At 44.1% G+C, this 19177-nt stretch overlaps 2 protein-coding genes across 2 annotated transcripts in view; both read right to left on the reverse strand.

Annotated features, from left to right (window-relative positions):
- Positions 1-19177, reverse strand: part of LOC130112833 (lysozyme g-like) — a 48409-nt gene that overhangs the window by 15749 nt on the left and 13483 nt on the right. The window lies entirely within an intron of this gene.
- Positions 5439-13117, reverse strand: LOC130112835 (lysozyme g-like). The gene is made up of 5 exons (XM_056280341.1): positions 13033-13117; positions 8490-8567; positions 6386-6588; positions 6157-6292; positions 5439-5832 (listed from the first exon to the last, which is right to left on the reverse strand). The coding sequence occupies exons 1-5, from the start codon at positions 13100-13102 to the stop codon at positions 5693-5695; spliced, it is 627 nt and encodes a 208-aa protein (XP_056136316.1). The 5' UTR covers positions 13103-13117; the 3' UTR covers positions 5439-5692.

Consider the following 19177-nt stretch of genomic DNA (forward strand, 5'->3'; position numbering starts at 1 on the left):
TGAATATGATTAAAGTGTCGCATTAATTGGGGAGATTGAGTCTTATTTTTTTATAAAAAGGTATAACTAAATTAATGATATATAGACTAAATAAAATACTGTATATGTATAAATTATATACATTAACGATATATGCTGGTGATCACCACAATTGATTGTGTAATAGGGAGTATTTTAGGTTGGTTTGAAATGCTTTGGGGGTACAGTACTCAAAAAAGGTTGGGAACCACTGGTATAGCACATCCAAGCCATGTACAACCGTTGACAGAAATCAGTCAAATGTAAACAACAGCCCCAATACAGAACTGACACTGCACTGGCTAAACCTTGAAACAGGTAGGCCTAATAGTTCTCAAGTGTCTCTGATATTATTGCTCATTATCATCCACTAGTAGCCTACTGAATGTTGCAAAATATGTTAATACTGGTACTGATAACCAATTTATCCACCACAACAGTAGAGTAGTGGATAAAAACTAAACTCTCTGGAATAAATTCTTTGGGTTGAAATCTACATGTATGTAGCAGAGGCCCCTGCTCAGTGCCTGCGACTGTATTATGACCGCTGGTGGGAAACACGTTATTACCATAGCCTCTGCTCCTGATGTGGTGTTAAACCACCTACTCTGACTACTGGTATGCAATGATAAAAAAAATTCTGGTTCTCTGAAACTGGGATTGAAATGATGGAAAATCTGTCATTTCTGGAACCCAAAGTACTGGTGCTGAATGATGTAAAACACATAAAGTGCCTCTCAAAATTATTTAGACAGTGGTGTGGCCTTAAAAGGCCAAACCCCTTTCTCAATGGCTTCAATATGTTGTCTAAATTTCTAATCTAATAAATTCTTGTTTCCTCTAAGTTGGGGTCAAAGTCTAGTAATAGAAATTAACAGAGTGATCCATTCATGGTACATTACACCCACAAAACAGGGTAAGCTGTGAGCCTCATTTTGCCATTTGACCAATTCATAAGGTGACAGACACAATAGTCATGTTAAAATCTTATTTAACAGTAGTCAAAATTGAGGCGACTTTCGGTCAGTTATCTCATTAAGCTGGTCACATGACATAACAAGGCTCATAGCTTATCCTATTATATAGAGGGCTTCAATTGTCCTCCTGATTTCTACTACAGCACTTGATCTGTGACCTCCCACTTACAGGAACATGAATTTATTAGATTAAAGAATATAGACAATAGTTTGTCACTATTCAGAAGGGTTTTGAGCTTTTCTGAGGCTGTCATTGGAAGTTTGAATAGATTTTGAATAGCACTCGCATGGAGCTGCCTACCAGTTGGTAGGCAATATGGTGCCCGTGTTGCCAGTTGGCCAGACTCTTCTCTATAGCCTACACGGCGCTGGGTTTGTCGATTTGAGATTTGTCACCCTCTTGTTTTTTTATCAATGCATCTGTAGCCCCTTTTACCCCGTAACTATAGACAGCAGGGCCCTAGGTTCTCTCACTATAAGCCAATTTACATTAATTTTAGTTTGGGTTCCCTAATTATACCAATTCCCATGACATGAATAACCTGAACAAACAAACAAGACAAAGTTACAACTCGAAATATTTAGTTATTGTACAAAAAATAAAATAAAATTGGAAAACAAAATAAATAGTGCACTTCCACTATATCAGGCTCGATACAGTTCAAATACAAAATTAATATATGTACCTTTTTCAATATTCCAAATCAAGCAAATTAAACATGCGTGAATGAGAGGGAGGACAGTGGAAGGAGTGGAGGTGACGAAGGCATATGAGTTTAAATACTTCGGGTCAACTGTCCAAAATAACGGGGAGTGCAGTAGAGAGGTGAAGAAGAGAGTGCAGGCAGGGTGGAGTGGGTGGAGAAGAGTGTCAGGAGTGATTTGCGACAGAAGGGTACCAGCAAGAGTTAAAGGGAAGGTTTACAACATGGTAGTGAGACCAGCTATGTTATATGGTTTGGAGACGGTGGCACTGATGAAAAGACAGGAGGTGGAGCTGGAGGAGGCAGAGATGAAGATGCTAAGATTCTCACTGGGAGTGATGAAGAAGGACAGGATTAGGAACGAGTATATTAAAGGGACAGCTCAGGTTGGACAGTTTGAGGACAAAGCAAGAGAGACAAGATTGAGATGGTTTGGACATGTGTGGAGGAGAGATGCTGGGTATATTGGGAGAAGGATGCTGAATATGGAGCTGCCAGGGATGAGGAGGAGCTGCCAAAAAGGAGGTTTATGGATGTGGTGAGGGAAGACATGCAGGTGGCTGGTGTGACAGAGGAAGACGCAGAAGACAGGAAGAGATGGAAACGGATGATCCGCTGTGGCGCCCCCTAACGGGAGCAGCCGAAAGTAGTAGTAGTTGTAGTAGTAAACACATTAAACATTAAGTAAACTAAAGCCGGCATCTACCAAACTAACAAAGAGGTCCTCAAAAACGCACACTCGCTGCAGGCCTGGTTTCACGTGTCCAGCCGATGTTATCTTTACTAAACGGACAAGCGTACTCACTCAGTACAGGAGGCAAGATGGCGGTTCCGGAATGTTCCTACAGTGACAGGAAATGGCGGTGCGAGACGAAAGGCTTGCTGCTGGTGACTTGTTCCCACGTGAGACCGCCACGTAGCCAGAGGAGGTTTGAGCAAACCCCGGAGGCTCAGACCGCTACCTGGTGTGTCTGGTCCCCTGCGAGTCTTCCTTTAGTAGCCGCGTATGCTCACTGAACTAGCCAGCAAGGCTACTGCATCAGCTAGCTTAGCCAACTAGCCGGCTAACGACAGTCACGGTGAACTGGAGAATGACGCAGCAACATTTACCCGACGTTCACGTCACATCCACCAGTACCACACTTGTAGCTTACACCTTCGAGTAAGGTGCGATTAAACTTGTAAACCATAAGACTGACGTTTGCTACGTTTCCCAACTATCTCCTCTTCACAACCCTTCCACCTACCGTCTCACCCCTTCTCTCTTCTTCTTCTTCCCTCCTCTTCACTAGCCCGGAATCTAACGTCTCACCCCTTCCCTCTTCTTCTTATTCTTCTTCTTCCTTCCTCTTCACTAGCCCGGAATCTACCGTCTCACCCCTTCCCTCTTCTTCTTCTTCCCACCTCTTCACTAGCCCGGAATCTACCGTCTCACCCCTTCCCTCTTCTTCTTCTTCCCACCTCTTCACTAGCCCGGAATCTACCGTCTCGCCCCTTTCCTCTTCTTCTTCTTCTCTCCTCTTCACTAGCCCGGAATCTACCGTCTCGCCCCTTCCCTCTTCTTCTTCTTCTTCCCTCCTCTTGACCTCTTCACAACCGCTTGCCCCTCCCTTCACCGTGACCCCTCCCCCTTACTCCTGATTGGCCTTACGTACAACAGGTAAGTATATAATCATTTATACATATTTGAAATACCATTGAACATTTCAACATATTTTAATCATATTTCAATATAGTACAACTGTACCAAAATAATAACTTTATGAAACCAAAACAATAACCGGGTTACACACCTGTGCCGTCTTTTGCGCTTAGTAATGTTGTAACGTATTCTCACGAAACGGTTCGTGTGATATCGCACGAAAAGTTATGCACAAATTTTCGTGGTACGAATGTCCCGCGACACGAGCGATTCAGAGCGCCTGCGCAATCCTCCGCTCCCCTCCAGCAAAGGTTAGGCCCTAATAATTCCCAATGAAGTGTCCTGGCATTAGTCGTGGGCTCAGGGACGATGTGGGACATAACATTACTGTCTTTTTGGTATCCAGGGTGTTTTATGCTCTAGAAATGTGGCAGAAACACCTACAGCAACATGTCCACTGAAATGTTGCAGGCTACAAATGGAAGGCTGAATTGACTGTATATTAGCTACATGCATGAACTGGTGGGTTAGTGTTGCATTTTCCAGTCAGAATGAAAGAAACGTCCGCCATTTTTGTTTTGTTTTTCACGACAGCCAGCGCCCAGGTCACGTGATCACAGCCTGGCCCACGACTGGCCCACGACTACGTGAGCGCATTAGTTTTCGTACGTTTTGCTACGACCAGGGAACGAGAACAGCCAGAATATTGATAGCCCCTCATCTTCTAATGTCAACACATGTCCCCCCTTCTAAATACTGCAGAATAAACCAGCCTGCGAGGTACGAGTCCGTCACTCTAATTCACGGTTAGGCTAAGGGCTCTAGTTGTCTCATTTAACTTCCAATACCGTAAGCAAAGGCAAATGTTCTGCTATCTCCCCCTAACGATCTCTCCCACTCAGGCGCCATTTCCTCTGGGTCCGACACCAAGGTGTTGACTTGGGGCTGGGTTAGCAAGCTAAGCGAGGAGTCACGTTGTTCAGCCACTACTGTGAATCTCGTCCGTAGTGAAACCGGTTATGTTCTTGCCCGGTGCGGGATTCGATACGGGGTGTACTGCACCACAAGGCGACATCACTGACCGCCCGACTAAAGGGTCAGACCCGTTAGCTAGGGACTAACGTGTCTTATTAGTAGTTTACAGTCGTCACCCTCTCCCGGAAGCGCGCCCTCGCGCTGTGTTTTCCCGCGCTCCGAGGAGACTTCCGAGGATCTGCACGCTTCCGGATCCCACCGCTGCCACCAATGTAACCGGTTATTTTCTTGCCCGGTGCGGGATTCGATACGGGGTGTACTGCACCACAAGGCGGCGCCACTAACCGCTCGGCTAAAGGGTCAGACCCGTTAGCTAGGGGCTAACGTGTCTTATTAGTAGTTTACAGTAGTTTTGCTCCGTGACGGAAAAAGAAAACCGGGCGGAATCCCGCCAAATTTATGTTGCCCCCTTGACAGATGTGACAGGAATCCGTTTTTGGTTTGCCAACTTCATTGCCCCCGGGGCTCTGACTCTTCTGGACACTCGATCGTGCAACACGTGGGGGGGGGGCGGGAGAGTGAGAGCCTGTGTTTTAAAGGACCAGTGCACCTTGTGGAGGTGATCAGCAGTAGTCAGACCTTCAGAGCCACCACCAGACGAAATATCAACTGGAATTTGACACCTTTTATTGTTAGTTGACGGCTTTGAAGTGCTACGCTTTGGATGAGGTGTGGTCACAGTTTTGATAACATCAGATGTTTGGTTCTGTAGACAATTAGGTGCCTCGTTGCACATTTCACCCCACATGGGTTCTAGTTGTGTTGCAGCAGAGGAACATGTTTTCCTCTGCTGGACTAGCTTCACTCAGGGCATGACGCGTTACTTTTGTCTCAGATCAATTCATTTGGTGATTATCTCTCAGGATGTAAAGAAATTGGCTCCGATTACCAAAATGGTAAAAAAAACAAAATTCTAAAAACCAATCGCCTACCCTATCTTAATCAGTTCCAATCTAGTGAGATCAAACACCAAAGTTTGCCAGTTTACACCACAGTGATCGACACTTGTCACATTCAGATTTGATAGCCAAGTAAAAAGCAGCACATATGCTGGAGTCCATCCATGCTTTTGAACAATGTTTTATTTTGCTTTACCATCAAGAAAACATATCAAATATTCTGAAGTTGACACTTACTCATTGCATTCATTCAAATGTTGCACAACCTACACCTAACCTAGTCTAGATAGAAATAAAGTCTTAGTAGGTCCGAATGTGTAGAACATCGTTAGTAATCAGTGTAAATTAAACAAGGTTTTTTCACTTCTAGTAGGCACGCTCATGAATGTGGTAATCATGGAGAATTTCTGGGTCCTTTTAGTTGTACCCATGCTGTTTGAAGTACTGGGCCCTGGCTACGACATCATTGGCGTAATCTCCTCCGGTGGTTTGAGCGTCCACGTCGTTATACGAGGAGGAAACGCGCCCAGCCCCCGCGTTGTAGGCCGCCAAGGCACCTGAAGCCAGGAGAATAATAATAATAAGACATTTTACTAACAACAATTCTCAATACTTCATAAAACCTACTCCATATTGACCATTAACCAGTACCAAAAACTGCTTTTGTTGTTTTTGTTTTGTTTTTCCATTTCAGTCATTGCTCTAAAACCACTCTTTATAGGATTATCCAAATTTGCTTAAACAGGTGAACATTGTGTCGCACAAATCCTTCATGGTTTTATGGAGCTCAGAAGAATTAGAAAATGCTCAATCGATTACCACAGAAAATATAACTGCTTTTTACGAGGAACCAGAAAAGACTGGATAACTGAAATTAGCACCTTTAAGTCTCTGATCTTTGTTCCAGTCAGAACCTCTCCCAACTTCGTTGTAGGAGTCTTTAAAAACCTTAATGCCTTGGTTGATATGTTCCTCACTGTCCCATCCACCAGTGGGGTTGTGCCAGCGCTTGTCAACCTAAGGACCACAGAATAAATGAATATTGTCAAGATTGATACCCGGCATCATTTAATTTGTAGACTTGGGACCCCCACACACTCTGGTGCCTACCTGCATGAGTCCAAAGCCATTTCCATTGTCCCCCCAGCCGTTATGCAGTCCTGCCCCTCGACCTCCACGGGTTTCTCTGGAGATGATGCCAGCCACCACAGAGGGCTCCACTCCATTCCTTCTAGCAGCACTCACAATCTTATCTTTGTAGTTGTTTATGTGAGGCAGATCACTCGCAGCCATTTCACGAGATGCTGCAACTCCTACATTGGAGAGGAAAAATAGGTCAGTTTGGTTCTTGCTCTGTGGAATGGCCGGTTTACTGCTGTCGGTTGCAAATGAATGGTAAACGGTGTCTGCATCCAGGTCAAGAGATTCCTTTTGCAACAGAAAAAGAAAAAAGCCAGACAGACAAAGGTAGCTGTTCAGTCTGAAAAGAATTCCAGAGCATTTTCTGACCACACTTGAACATATATCTGGTCGTAATGAAACTTTACGGTGACACAGTCAACTGTTAAAAAAGAAACTGCCTTCTTGAAATGGATTGAGGCCAACTAGCAAGATCGTCTCCAGAGGTCTTCAGGATAACACCACCAGTGATGTGACGCCGGGCAACTTTCTTTTATCACAGTTGATATACTGACAGAATGGAGCAAAATTTTTTTCCGTTATTGTTTATTTTGTTTATATGGGGTCATTTTATGCGGTTGATAAGGGGGTTGTTACATTGCTTTGATTAAAATAATTGACTTAAATTTTGATGCAAGATGACCCGAGCAGTACAAAAACCCTCTTTTCAGGGAAGGCGTTCTGAAAGTGAATGATTTAGAAATGCTCTGTGAATGTGTGTGTGGAGTAGCCTATATAATGAGAAAGACATTTTCTTTTTTAACTTTTTATTTTGGGCTTTTTTCCCGCTTTTTCTCCCCAGTTGTATCCGGCCAATTACCCCACTCTTCCGAACCGGCCCGGTCGCTGCTCCGCCACTTCTGCCGATCCAGGGAGGGCTGCAGACTACCTACCACATGCCTCCTCTGATACATGTGGAGTCGCCAGCCGCTTCTTTTCACCTGACAGTGAGGAGTTTCGCCAGGGGGACGTAGCGCGTGGGAGGATCACTCTTTTCACCCCGGCTCCGGCTCCGCCCTGACCGACTAGAGGAGGCGCTAGTGCAGCGACCAGGACACATACCCACATTCGGCTTCTCACCCGCAGACACGGCCAGTTGTGTCTGCAGGAATGCCCGATCAAGCCTGAGGTAGCACGTGGATTCGAACCGGCGATCCCCATGTTGGTAGGCAACGGAATAGACCGCTACGCTACCCGGATGCCTCGAGAAAGACATTTTTATTTCAGCATGACACAAGGAAGTACGGCTTAGTTGTCAACATTTAAAAACAAAGATGCTGAAATCTCTAACTGTACATTTGAACCTTCAACGACAGAGAAGGAAGAGCTACGACAGTCACATATTTTGCTAGAAAGGGTTTTGGCTTTGCCTCTTCTTTGTCTTCTTGTTAAAGGGTGGTGCACGTTGTTTTTTTATTTATTGATTTTAACCCTGGCTCTTATTTTCATAGTTTTTCTCCCATCCAGCTTACTGGTTATGATATTATTTTACTCGTCGGCTTCATTCTGGATATCTTGGACCCAAGACCAGATCAGACCAGACTCAGCTTTACAGCGGCGTCTTACGGTGCCACAGAACACCAGCCTCACACCTGTCACCACCACGACAATGACGCCATCACCACCACCCTGGCGCCTCAGTTAGACTGAGTACGTGGTTCCCCATGACCTGCCACCTCCCCGTTGCCCTGGCTGCTGGGTAGTTTATCTGGGTACTATGGTGAAGTATATGCTGGTCCTTCCTGCAAGCTGAACAGAAAGTAGTACAGCTCGCTCAGCAGTGTGACTCACCGGTCACCTCCAAATATGTTGTTTGGCTAATCGGGCTGAACCGGACCTGGTGAAACGGGCTGCTGTAAAGCTGAGTCCAGCCAATCTCCCAAAGGAAGCTAGTGAGTAAAATAGCATGACTGATGTTCACGATATAGGGAAAAAGAAAATCAAACACGCCCAAGGTTGTAAAAAAAACCCAAAAACAAACAAACCCATGGTTATACTTTAAATGACCGATACTCGGGTTTATGACGTCACTTACCACGGGAACTTCTTCCGTCAGCCGTTGCCGTCACCGACGACGCACCAGTTGTGTCAACGTTGCTTACGTTTCCGTACTCTGAAACAGCACATGGTCATTGACACACTGGCTACTAAGATCTCGGCTATACACAAAACACCCAAACACAGTTAAGTTCTCGTTCAACCTCGTTAGAATTAAGTTAGCAGTCTGTTTCATCCTTCCCTTTATTAGATTCCTCTAACAGCATTAGCAATAATAGCATCATAAATAATAGCATACAAATAAATTGCAAATTTGTGTTATAACCGTTTCTTGGTATTTCCTCATCTCACATGCACCCCAGGTTCTCTGAATGTGTCTTACGTAAACCAGAGATTTCTTGTACGGTCAGCCGTCTGCTGCTTTCCTAGTGTTCACTCTTCATAATGTCTCTCGTGTCCTCTTAAGGTGTCATATGCAACTTAGTGCCTCGCTGTTTTCTCTCAAATACAAGCATAGAAATGTTGATGTCCTTCGAAGGATTAGTGTGTAGCCTCGATACTGTGGCGAGTCAGGTACAGCGCTTTGTTTCCTGTCTCCAAGATAAGGGCCGAGCGAGAGAAGATTCACAGCTGTACAAGAAGTGAACAAACATTCCTTTACCCAAGGAAGGGATGGACCGCTGATAAGAGTATCCAGGGCTCTGTCCGGGGTCAGACTCTGGCTGCTCTTGTGCATAATCTCTGTGTGTGGACGTGATAGGGTCTGTCCTTTTTCAGCTGAAAAACTTACATTGCAAAATAAACTCACAAAGACCATTTCTGCAGTCCTCGCTGTTCCTTAAAGTATTCTGGCCGCAACAAATTGGCGACGAGGACGGGACGTCCCGAGTGAATGGCCCCCGCCGAGGAGACGACTGCAGCCGGTAGCTGCCATCAAACAGAAATTCCTCCCCACAAAGCCAGGGGGTTGAGAAGGTGCCTGTCCCTGGCGGAGACCGCCACCGCGGACATCCCCAACCAACTCAGAAGCGGCTCAACTAACAGTGAGACAAACATCCCTGTCTGTGATGACGTCACTCACAGTAGACTCAGAAGAGCTTAAAGGTATGCCTCCCACCTTGTGGGCAAGTCATACGTATGATGTAGGCCGAATGAAAGGAGCTCCTCCCTTAGTCCTAACACCCAAATCTGATTATAGGCCATGTCAAAAGCAATATCCCCTAAAAAAGGGAAGCCAAAGAGAGTAAAACCAGGGTTTGATTCCCTCCTGGCGACAGGAGTGATAATACTGTGCGAAACCTCTCCTGTTAGAACACCTATATTCCCAGTGAAAAAGATCCATGACAAAGGCCGGCCCACCGAATGGCGTTTTGTCCAGGATCTACAGGCAGTTTAATGCTGCCATACACGCACACCAGAGGTACCGAAGCCGCCCCTGTATGTCTGTTGTTTCACCGCCGCTTATTGTAAAGGGACTTTGAGTGTTAGAAAAGCGCTATATAAGTTTGATTTATTATTATTATTATTACAACATTTAGCTGATAATGGTCATAAGGCTAGCCTGTCAAAATTACAGTGGGTTCAACAGCAAGTAACTTATCTGGGTCATGTGATCACAGCTGAGGGCAAACCCCTCTCACCCAAGTGCATAGCAGCTGTGCAAACTGTCCCAAAGCCAACCACAAAGAAGCAGGTTATGAGTTGTCTTGGTATTAAATCATACTGTAGGCAGTGGATCCCTAACTAAGAGAGTCTCCTCTCTCATTGATGATTCATGGTAAACATCTAGCAGCACGTGACAAGGCGACACGGACAAAGGAAGCAGAAGCTGCATTTGAGGAATGAAAATCAGCCTTGCAGCGGTCACCACCGTTAGGACTACCAAATCCAGAAAAACAATTTGTCCAGTGTGTAGATCCGAAGGCTTCCTACATCTTGTGTTAACTCAAAAAACATGGCGATAGATTAAAACCTGTCGCCTGTTTTTCTTCCAAGCTGGAAGCCGTGGCAGCAGGCCTCCCCTGTGTGTCGAAGGGCTGTAGCCGCTGCTGAGAAAGTGCTGGTTTGCGTCACGAGACCTTGTGGGTTATGGGGACTTCCCGCTTAGGGTCCCTCACTCAGTTGCTCACATACTTAATACACAGAAAACCCCTCACCTCTCTGCCCAGCGGTGCTTACGATATCGTACCACTTTGCTGGACATGCCAAACATCACAGAGAAGCCTTGTAACACCTTAAATCCTGCTTCTCCCCTCCCAATTGCAGGTGATGGTGAACCACATGACCACGACTGTGAAGCCACACTCGCTGAAGTGTGCACGCCTCGCCCTGACCTCAGAGATGTTCCTCTGCTTCACCCTGGCATTGAAATGTTTGTGGATGGTTCAGCTTCCAGATGTGCAGACACCGGCAGAAGGCACGTGAGTTTGGCTGTCGTGTCCTCTCATGACATTCTCTCTCTAATTACACTTACAGAAGCCTGTAAATTGGCTAAAGACCAATCTGTTAATATCTACACGGATTCCAGACACGCATTCGGCGTAGTACATGATTTCGGCACCCTATGGAAACACAGAAAATATGACAGCCTCGGGAAAGCCTATTGCTCATCACAAACTGCTTTCTGCACTGCTGGACGCCATTTTGTTAGCATCAGCTGTCGATGTGATTAAATGTGAAGCACACGCCCTACCCAGTGTGTCTAGGTAATGCAGCTGCAGACACGGCAGCTAAGCATGCTGCTTTGAATTCAATTCAATTCAATTCAATTTTATTGTCATTAAAAACAATGTGCAGGCACATGTTAAAAATGAAATGAGGGCTGTGGCTTCACCAAACAGTGCAAGACAGACACAGACAAACACAGCAAACACAGTATAAGATATACGCACGTGAAGACCAAAAGCTAAAATAAGTTAAAAAAGAAAAAAAAGGGGGACGCCTTTCACTATCCAGGCAGTTTCCATTAATAACACCGACACGTCTCCTTTTCAGGCTGTGAAGGAGCTACAATCTCGTGCTCTGCTAACCGAAAAAGCTTTGTGGTCTAAGGCAGGGTTTCCAAATCCGTTGTTTTTAGGGCGAGGCAACTTTGCCTTGGATGACGCCTAATTTCACCAGGGCACCGAGGCAAATAGCCCGGGCACCAAAAGCAACTGAGAACTCCAAGCCCACAACACCACTGCGCAAATAAATACCACGAGCAAATATCACAAGATTGATTCCAGAGGTTCCTTGAAAAGGTTTTATAACTGAAGTTGTAGTAAATTCCACATAAGGAGATTGATTGTTGGAATCCCATTGTCAATCACCTCGGTGCCCAAGCTACCTCCTTCTCCGGCGTGGATTTATCCGTGCTCCCGTCAAAAAGTAAGGAGCAGTAAAATGGCTCGCTCCTGATCAGAGTGTGGAAATCGTCCCTCATAAGTCTCTGCTGTGTGCCCGATGAAAGAGCGACAGCCATGGTCGTGGATATAGGTCTTTCCAAGCTCAACGCCGTGTTTACGTTCAATAGATACCCAAGTTTTGAACAGGGTGAAAGGTTGTTCACAGTACGCCAACGTGGAGGCGTACAGGGTCAGGGGTTGCGAGTGATGTAAATGAAATGGGAGGAAGGTGGGGGCACTTTCACACAGACAGGCAGCAGAAAATTGGCTTGAAACCGGTTACAATGAGGAAAACACCTGCTGCAAAGGGCACAGCGGCAACGCTGCCTTTACATCTAGTGCTTATTACAAGGGCGTTAACGCTAAACGGGAGGGCTTCCACGCCGGCAACTGCCGTGCATGCCGTGGGGAGGTTCGAACGCTGGTCTAAGGTGGGCTGTACATTCTCTGACGGAGTCTGGATGGGGCCGGACTCCAAGCCGTGTTTGCCACGTGCCGTCTGTACAGCACTAAATCAAGTGTGGTTTACAAAAGTATTTCCAACATATGCTCAGCACTTCTGTGAGAAACAAGTATTGTGTGCGTAGCGAACAATCCTGCTGGAGCAATAAAAACGCCACAAGCAGGACCTCCCAAACCCGACTGACCTTTTGAACACCTAATAATGGATTTCATTCATGTCAAGGGAAAAGACACTGTCTAGTAATAGTGGAGATGCTGCTGCTGTTGCTAAAGCTCCGGAAATCATCCCACGCTGGGGAATACCTGGACACCTGGGAACAAGCGCTGACAACGGACCGGCCTTCAACAGCAATGCACTACAAGCTGCATCCTCTTATCTGGGTTTTGGCAGAAGACATCACTGTGCAGATCACCCACAAAGTGCTGGCGAAGCTGAGAGAGGGAACGGCACCATGAAACGCAAACTGACCACACGCCGCGAGGAAACAGGGCTAAACTGGGTGCAAGCGATTCCATTGGTGTTAGTTTACATGCACACCCGAGTGAGACAAACACATGGACTAAGCCCTTACGAAATCCTGTTTGCCAGACCACCGAATACTGGTGTGGGCGCCACACCCAGACCCATGCCTACCACCGCTCAATGTGATGATGCAATGTTGAGGTGTTGTGTCTCTCTGTCCAAAACTCTCTCACAACTACACATGCAGGTTAAGAGCACGCTTCCACGACCTGAAACCAGGTGGTGAGCAAGGATTTCCGGAGGAGACGTTGGAAACAGTGGAGATTCATGGGTCCACATCAGGTGCTGCTGACCACCGAGACTGTGGTGAAGGTCGAGGGACGAGCAACTTGGGTAGATGCCAGCCACTGCAAGAAAGTTACACCCCCATCAAGTGGAGAGACTCTGTCCAGCGTCAGACTCTGGCTGCTCTCGTGCGTACTCTGCGTGTGGGGAAGTGAAAGGGTCTGGCCTTTTTCAGCTGAAAATCTTACATTGCAAAATAAACTCACAAAGACCATTTCTGCAGTCCTCACTGTTCATTAAAGTATTTTGGCCGTAACAAATTGCAAGTATGAAAACTATTTATGATAATTAGTAGGAAAAAAAACAAACTTACCCATGTTTCTCCCCTGTATCGTTTCTCCGATGTTCAACGTTTGCGTTACGTCTCTCCTCTTGCCTCCGACAGCAGCGTTTAATATAGAACATTAACCCCGCCCAAATTACACCGCAACCAATCACACGTCAGGCTGGTTATAACAACGGAAGGGAGCAAACAGCCTCCGACCCGTCAGCTGAATGAGTAATGTGCTACAGAAAAGCAGGCGGTTTCCTGGAAGACTGGCTGAGAGAAAGTGAAAGCATGAAAAATACAGGATACCCTCACAACCTAAAGCAGACATGAAAACAACCGGCTTAGAGAAAGTGAAAGCACAACAGATACAAGATACCCTAACAATCTATATTCCAAATCTTTTTATCATCAGGGTTGGGCAGATGTGTTCCACATTGTTATACATTAAAGGAAAAGAAAGAAAAGGAAGCAATAATGATGACATTGAATAGTGATAGAGTAAAATAAAACAGCCCCCCCCTTTGATTGTCCAGAGTAGTTTTAAGGCACAATATTTAGCAATAAATAAATAACAAGTAAAGCTGCAGCTATTTCCATGAAGTCGGCTGTTATTTTTCTGTCAAGGGCGGAGGTAAAATGCATTTCATGTTATATCGTCTGGGTGTTATGGAAGTATGTTAAAAAGGACTCCCAAGTTTTGCAGAATTTCTTCTCGGAACCACTGACTGAGAAGCGCAACATCTCCAGGTTGAGGCGGGACATTACTTCTCGAAGCCACTGACTAAGTGTGGGCGGGGCAGCATCCTTCATCCTGAGCAAAACTGCACATCTGGCCAAGAGTGAAGCAAAGGTAACCATGCGGCACTCTGCGAATGTCAAATGAGGAGCCACTCCATCAGTAACGTCAAAGCAATCAGAGGGTCTGGGTCTAGGTTCCGCTTTAAGATGTTGCATAGAATGTGAAAGACATCTTTCCAGAATTTTTCCAAGTGAGGCCACAGCTAGTACTACATGTGCATCATGGTAGCATCATTGTTTTTGCATTTGTCGCAGGTGGGGGTGATATCGGGATAGATGCTCGATAATTTAACCTTACACATGTGGGCCCTATGAACCCCCATAAATTGCAGTAGGCAGTGTCTTGCACAGAGTGAGGATTTGTGTACTGATGGGAAAATGGAATCCCATTGGTCATCAGATAGTGCATGTCCCAAATCGTGTTACCAGGCTGTTTTAATTTTGTCTAGCGGTGGACGTGTCAGCATGGACCAGTTTCTGTATAATGTCGACAATGTACCAGACATGAAAATAACTGGCCTAGAGAAAGTGAAAGCATGAAAAATACAAGATACCCTAACAATCTAAAATAGAAAGCATTTTTACAACACTGATATGAGAAAACGTCCTTGAATCCTGAGGGACACGTCAGCATCTTTCTTACAAGAACGCAGGTGTGTTGTGGTTCATCACGTCGCAGGACTGATGAAACCTTTATTTGGTGGGCATGTAACTTTCATCCAACAGCACGGAATCGCATTTGGGTCCAGCGGTGCCATCTCAGATGAAAACAGAATGACAATATTTGATTATGTAGACAACTGAAAAAAGACCTCTAAGGCAACACGAACTTTTTGTGCTTTTTATTTATTTGTTTGATTTTTAAATGTTTTCTTCTCCAAAAAATCCTGAGGTATTCACAATATAATGGCATTTATACTGTTTGAAATGAGACTGAGGGAAATGAAATACAGCCTGAAAGAAAGAAAAGGCGAAAGAAAAAACAGGGTAAGAATAAAGCTGTGAAGATTGATATAACTGTCAAGACTACAGGTCCATGATGTGATACGTACAAAAAGCCCGGTGACTTCAACAGCTGTGGTCTTGGAAATTTGTTCCTCCCCCTGTCATGCCATTTAGATTGAGAACTGCATTTAGAAACCCAGGGAATACAGGCATATCATATTCTGACATAGATTTACTTTTCTTTCAAAGCAGGGGTTTTCGCCTTGATAACAGGAAGTGCAACGAGTTAAGTAGCCCATCTTTTCTGCGTTAGTAGCGTTCCCCGGTTCATCTGGCGTGTGGCTAATAAGCGGGCTACAATTTCTCTTCGTGGATTTATTTCAATATCTTCGATTTACACCAACATGGCAAGACAGTACAGAGTATCCCTTCACTCTCCCGGAGTTCACCACCCTCACCGCACGATACTTCCCCTCTCTGTGACACTCATCGCTGTCCCTCCTAAACAATGGCAGGAAGGAACTAATATTCACTCGTAGGCAAGGGGACATGAAACAACAACTTGAATATCACACATATAAATATATAAATAAAATAATAGATAAAATGTGTACAGTAACTACGGTTACATTAATAAGCCAATCAGTCCACTTTGCAATAATAGTAAAAATACTTGAAACTTAAATCGTCTAGCCAGCTTCAGGACCAGAGCAGGCAGTACTCATGCTTTAAGACCAATTTCAAGTCTATAAACAATACGAGCCAACTTTGGGTACTAGCAGAGCATTAAGTAAAATTTTGAAAAAAACAAACTATAGTATGAATACCCAGCTTTAAACCATGAACAAACTTTTGTAGGCTGTGTGAACAGACTGTCTAGCGGTGATCAAAATAATGGATCACAGTGGGAAGCATCCCTTAGATCTGGCGTCCTAAAAGCAAAACCAGCAATAGTGCGCCTTATAATACTGTAGGACTCCTAAACCTGTTCCTCACATACTGTATACCGTGTTTGTTAGTGTGATAGCTGAACACAGTTTGGCTTTTGTATAGACACTTTTAGAGCCTATGTAATGATTACATCAGGGCATTTTGAATATTTAATTCAAAAACTATAAATTTAAGGTAAATATTTATTTCTGAACCAAAAATTTATTATATAAGTTAAATATTTAACAGCAAACTAAGTATTTGCTTCGTGGTTACAGAGATCACATTTAACTTAAATATATAATTTGTCAGCAAATATTTATTTAGCAGAACAGAATTAAGATATATTTAATTGTGTCTTATATTTACATATGTTATATATTTAGTTAGCTGTTATATATTTATTCATGATCACCGATTTAATATTTAAACCAAATATTCAAAATTAGCGGTTCTTTCCTTTGATTTATAAATTAAATCTAGTAAACGAGCTATTTATTTATTTTAAGATATCCATTTATTTAGACAAGAGATAACTATATAACTACTTCCATTACATTTAATTTTAATAAATCTGATGGAACAAACAATTTTATTAAATATTTATCTTAAATGTTAAATCAGTTATTCTAAATAAATATATAACAACCTGCTAAACATATAACATCTCTTAATCAGGGGTAATATTTAAATATTTGTTTAAGTAAATAAATATTTTGTAAACATTATATATTTAAATGAAATGCTATTTCTGTATTTAAGACACAAATATTTAACACTGTATTCATATTATATCTTAAATCAGACGTTGAGAAATAAATATATAACTTAAATGTTAAATGTTGGACTTTACACTTGGCAAGTTTATTAAATCTGAGTTATATGCTAATTAAACCCGCCCATCTCTGACTCATTGAGTCAACTAGGCCCTCTGAAAGTGCCTTCAGAAGCGCCAGAGAGAAATGCTAGTTTTGCAATGTTGGCAGTAGAGACGGTGTCTTACAACTCGAGTGCTTGCTATAGCAGAATAACAACCAACTTTCATCCATTTCATCCAATTTGAAACCTTCTGCTTAGTTTTACTCTGCTCTACTTTAGAGTGGCTATCTTGTTCAGCCTTTTCATGTTTCTCATCCTTTACTGCTGCTATTTTAACCGTTCTGGTTCTTATTGTAGCTGACAACTTTCTTCTCCTTTCCATTTCCACACTGTAAGCAGCATTCATTTTCTCCAGCAGAATCTCATCCTGTATCAGTGGGTCTTGTGAGTATGGTTTAACATCAGATCGGATAGTGTTATCATGGAGGCCAGTCATAACCGTTTGGAGAAACTGATTTTGGATTAGTTCTGCACTGTATTTCAGTCTTGCTTGTGCTCTTTCTGAGGCAAAGAGGATCAGCTGTCTCAAGTCCATGGCCCGCACCAAAAACTGGATGGGGGGTTCCTGTGGGTCCTGGACTGCACGGGTAAGTGAATGGTACAGCTCTGTGGCATCTTTCTCAATATAATGGGCCCTTAGAATTTGTTTGAGAGCAGGGAGTGTCAAATTAGTTCTGCTTTCCAGGTAACTTCTTAATTTTATTTCTGGCATGATGACTTGGATAATGGCCTCCACTACCTCACCTTCATCATACCCCTTCTGTAGAGCCCTCTGGATTTGTCTTTCAAAGCTGGCGTGGCTTAGTTTGTCTCTTTGGTTTGATTCTCCCATTTGTCCCATTATCTTTAAGTCTTTCTTATACAGTGGATAAATAACTTGACCTCTGAGGTCCCTTTCACACTTGAAAGTCCAAACCAAGGTCTGAACCAGAGTCTGGTTCTGGTGCTTTCACATCTGTTATTTTATAGCCATTAGGTTCAGGACTTTTGCTTTCATACCAGTGGACCTTGACTTGAACTTTTGGCTCGTTGTTGCCGCCAAGTGCGCTCGTTGTTGCCAGGCGCGCTCGCTGTTGCTAGGTGTTACTGTTTGTGTTTGTTTTATCACTTCCTATGATTGATCCGAAAGTCCGAACCTTTGATTTCACATTAGACATTCATGAACCTTGGTCTGAACCGAGACTACCTCCTGAGCTTGGACCAAAGACCGAGTCTTTGATCCCTGTACCCTGGTCCAAGGGGTTTCACACCTGGCAATCTGGTTCGGACTTTTCTGGAAAGTCTGAAAGTCCGGACTAAACAACATAAGTGTGAAAGGGTCCTTAGAGGGACAGACTCGACGCCATTTTGGTATGCATTCTCTTCACTCTTGTTCATTGGATGCAATACCACCAGGCCCCACAGGACGGCACTTGGATACTAGTTTGTCCAGCGCTGTGTATAGAGCAAGTCTGGCCATCAGCTGATCTTTGCAACACATGCTGTGATTGGCTGAGAGCCTGTCACGTGCTTGACGGGTGCCATGTTGCCTACCAACGTCTGGCTCTGTCATCATGACGTTTTAGTGATTTTTCCTGCATTGTCGGCCCATTTCTCGCCGGTTTGTAGCAGTTGAAGGAGAAATGGTGTGTTGTGCAGCTTGGGGCCGTTCCGTTTGGCCGGGACAAGGCCGTATGATGCATGAATTTCCACAGGATGCACAAAGGAGGGCAGTTTGGGCCGTGAAGATTCGCAGGCTGGGCTGGTCCCCCTCAGCTTATTCCTACTTGTGCTCGGTGAGTTCATGTCAGTGTTTAGGATTTTTCGATAAACTAACTTCCCTAGAGCAATCCGAGAGTCTGTAAGGTATTGTTGTGTGGAAATCAGTTGTATGGCACCATGTTTCCCAACCGGGGGTATGCGTACCCCTAGTGGTATGTGGGTGGTCTCCAGGGGGTACGTGAAAAGATTTTAAAAATGAGAGACAAAAAGCAATTAAAAAATGTACAGGAAAACTCTAACCAAATAATGAATAATGTATAATCTGTAATAATGTAACCAAAATTGGAGCAATTAAAATTAAGTAATAATTTGCTGGCTATATTATTACTGGCTATACTTTTTCGTAATGCACGACAGTTTCCCACCGGACTTTGTGAGTCGTCACTCCACTCATGAGTGCATACTGGCGCACTGTTTTCCTTGCTAGCTAGCAAAATATCAAGCCTCTTTCAAAGTTTCAGTTAACGTTATGGATAAATGGTTGA

Source organism: Lampris incognitus, chromosome 5, assembly GCF_029633865.1.
Source record: "Lampris incognitus isolate fLamInc1 chromosome 5, fLamInc1.hap2, whole genome shotgun sequence".
NCBI lineage: Eukaryota > Metazoa > Chordata > Actinopteri > Lampriformes > Lampridae > Lampris > Lampris incognitus.

Bases quoted from the DNA above. Each gene is read 5' to 3' on its own strand.
- LOC130112835 (XM_056280341.1), bottom strand. From the start codon at position 13,102: ATGTGGACCCATGAATCTCCACTGTTTCCAACGTCTCCTCCGGAAATC. The intron at 8,568-13,032 runs GTCGTGGAAGCG...GTGCTGTTTCAG, and splicing joins TGCTCACCACCTGGTTTCAG to AGTACGGAAACGTAAGCAAC. The intron at 6,293-6,385 runs GTAGGCACCAGA...TGTGGTCCTTAG, and splicing joins ATGGCTTTGGACTCATGCAG to GTTGACAAGCGCTGGCACAA.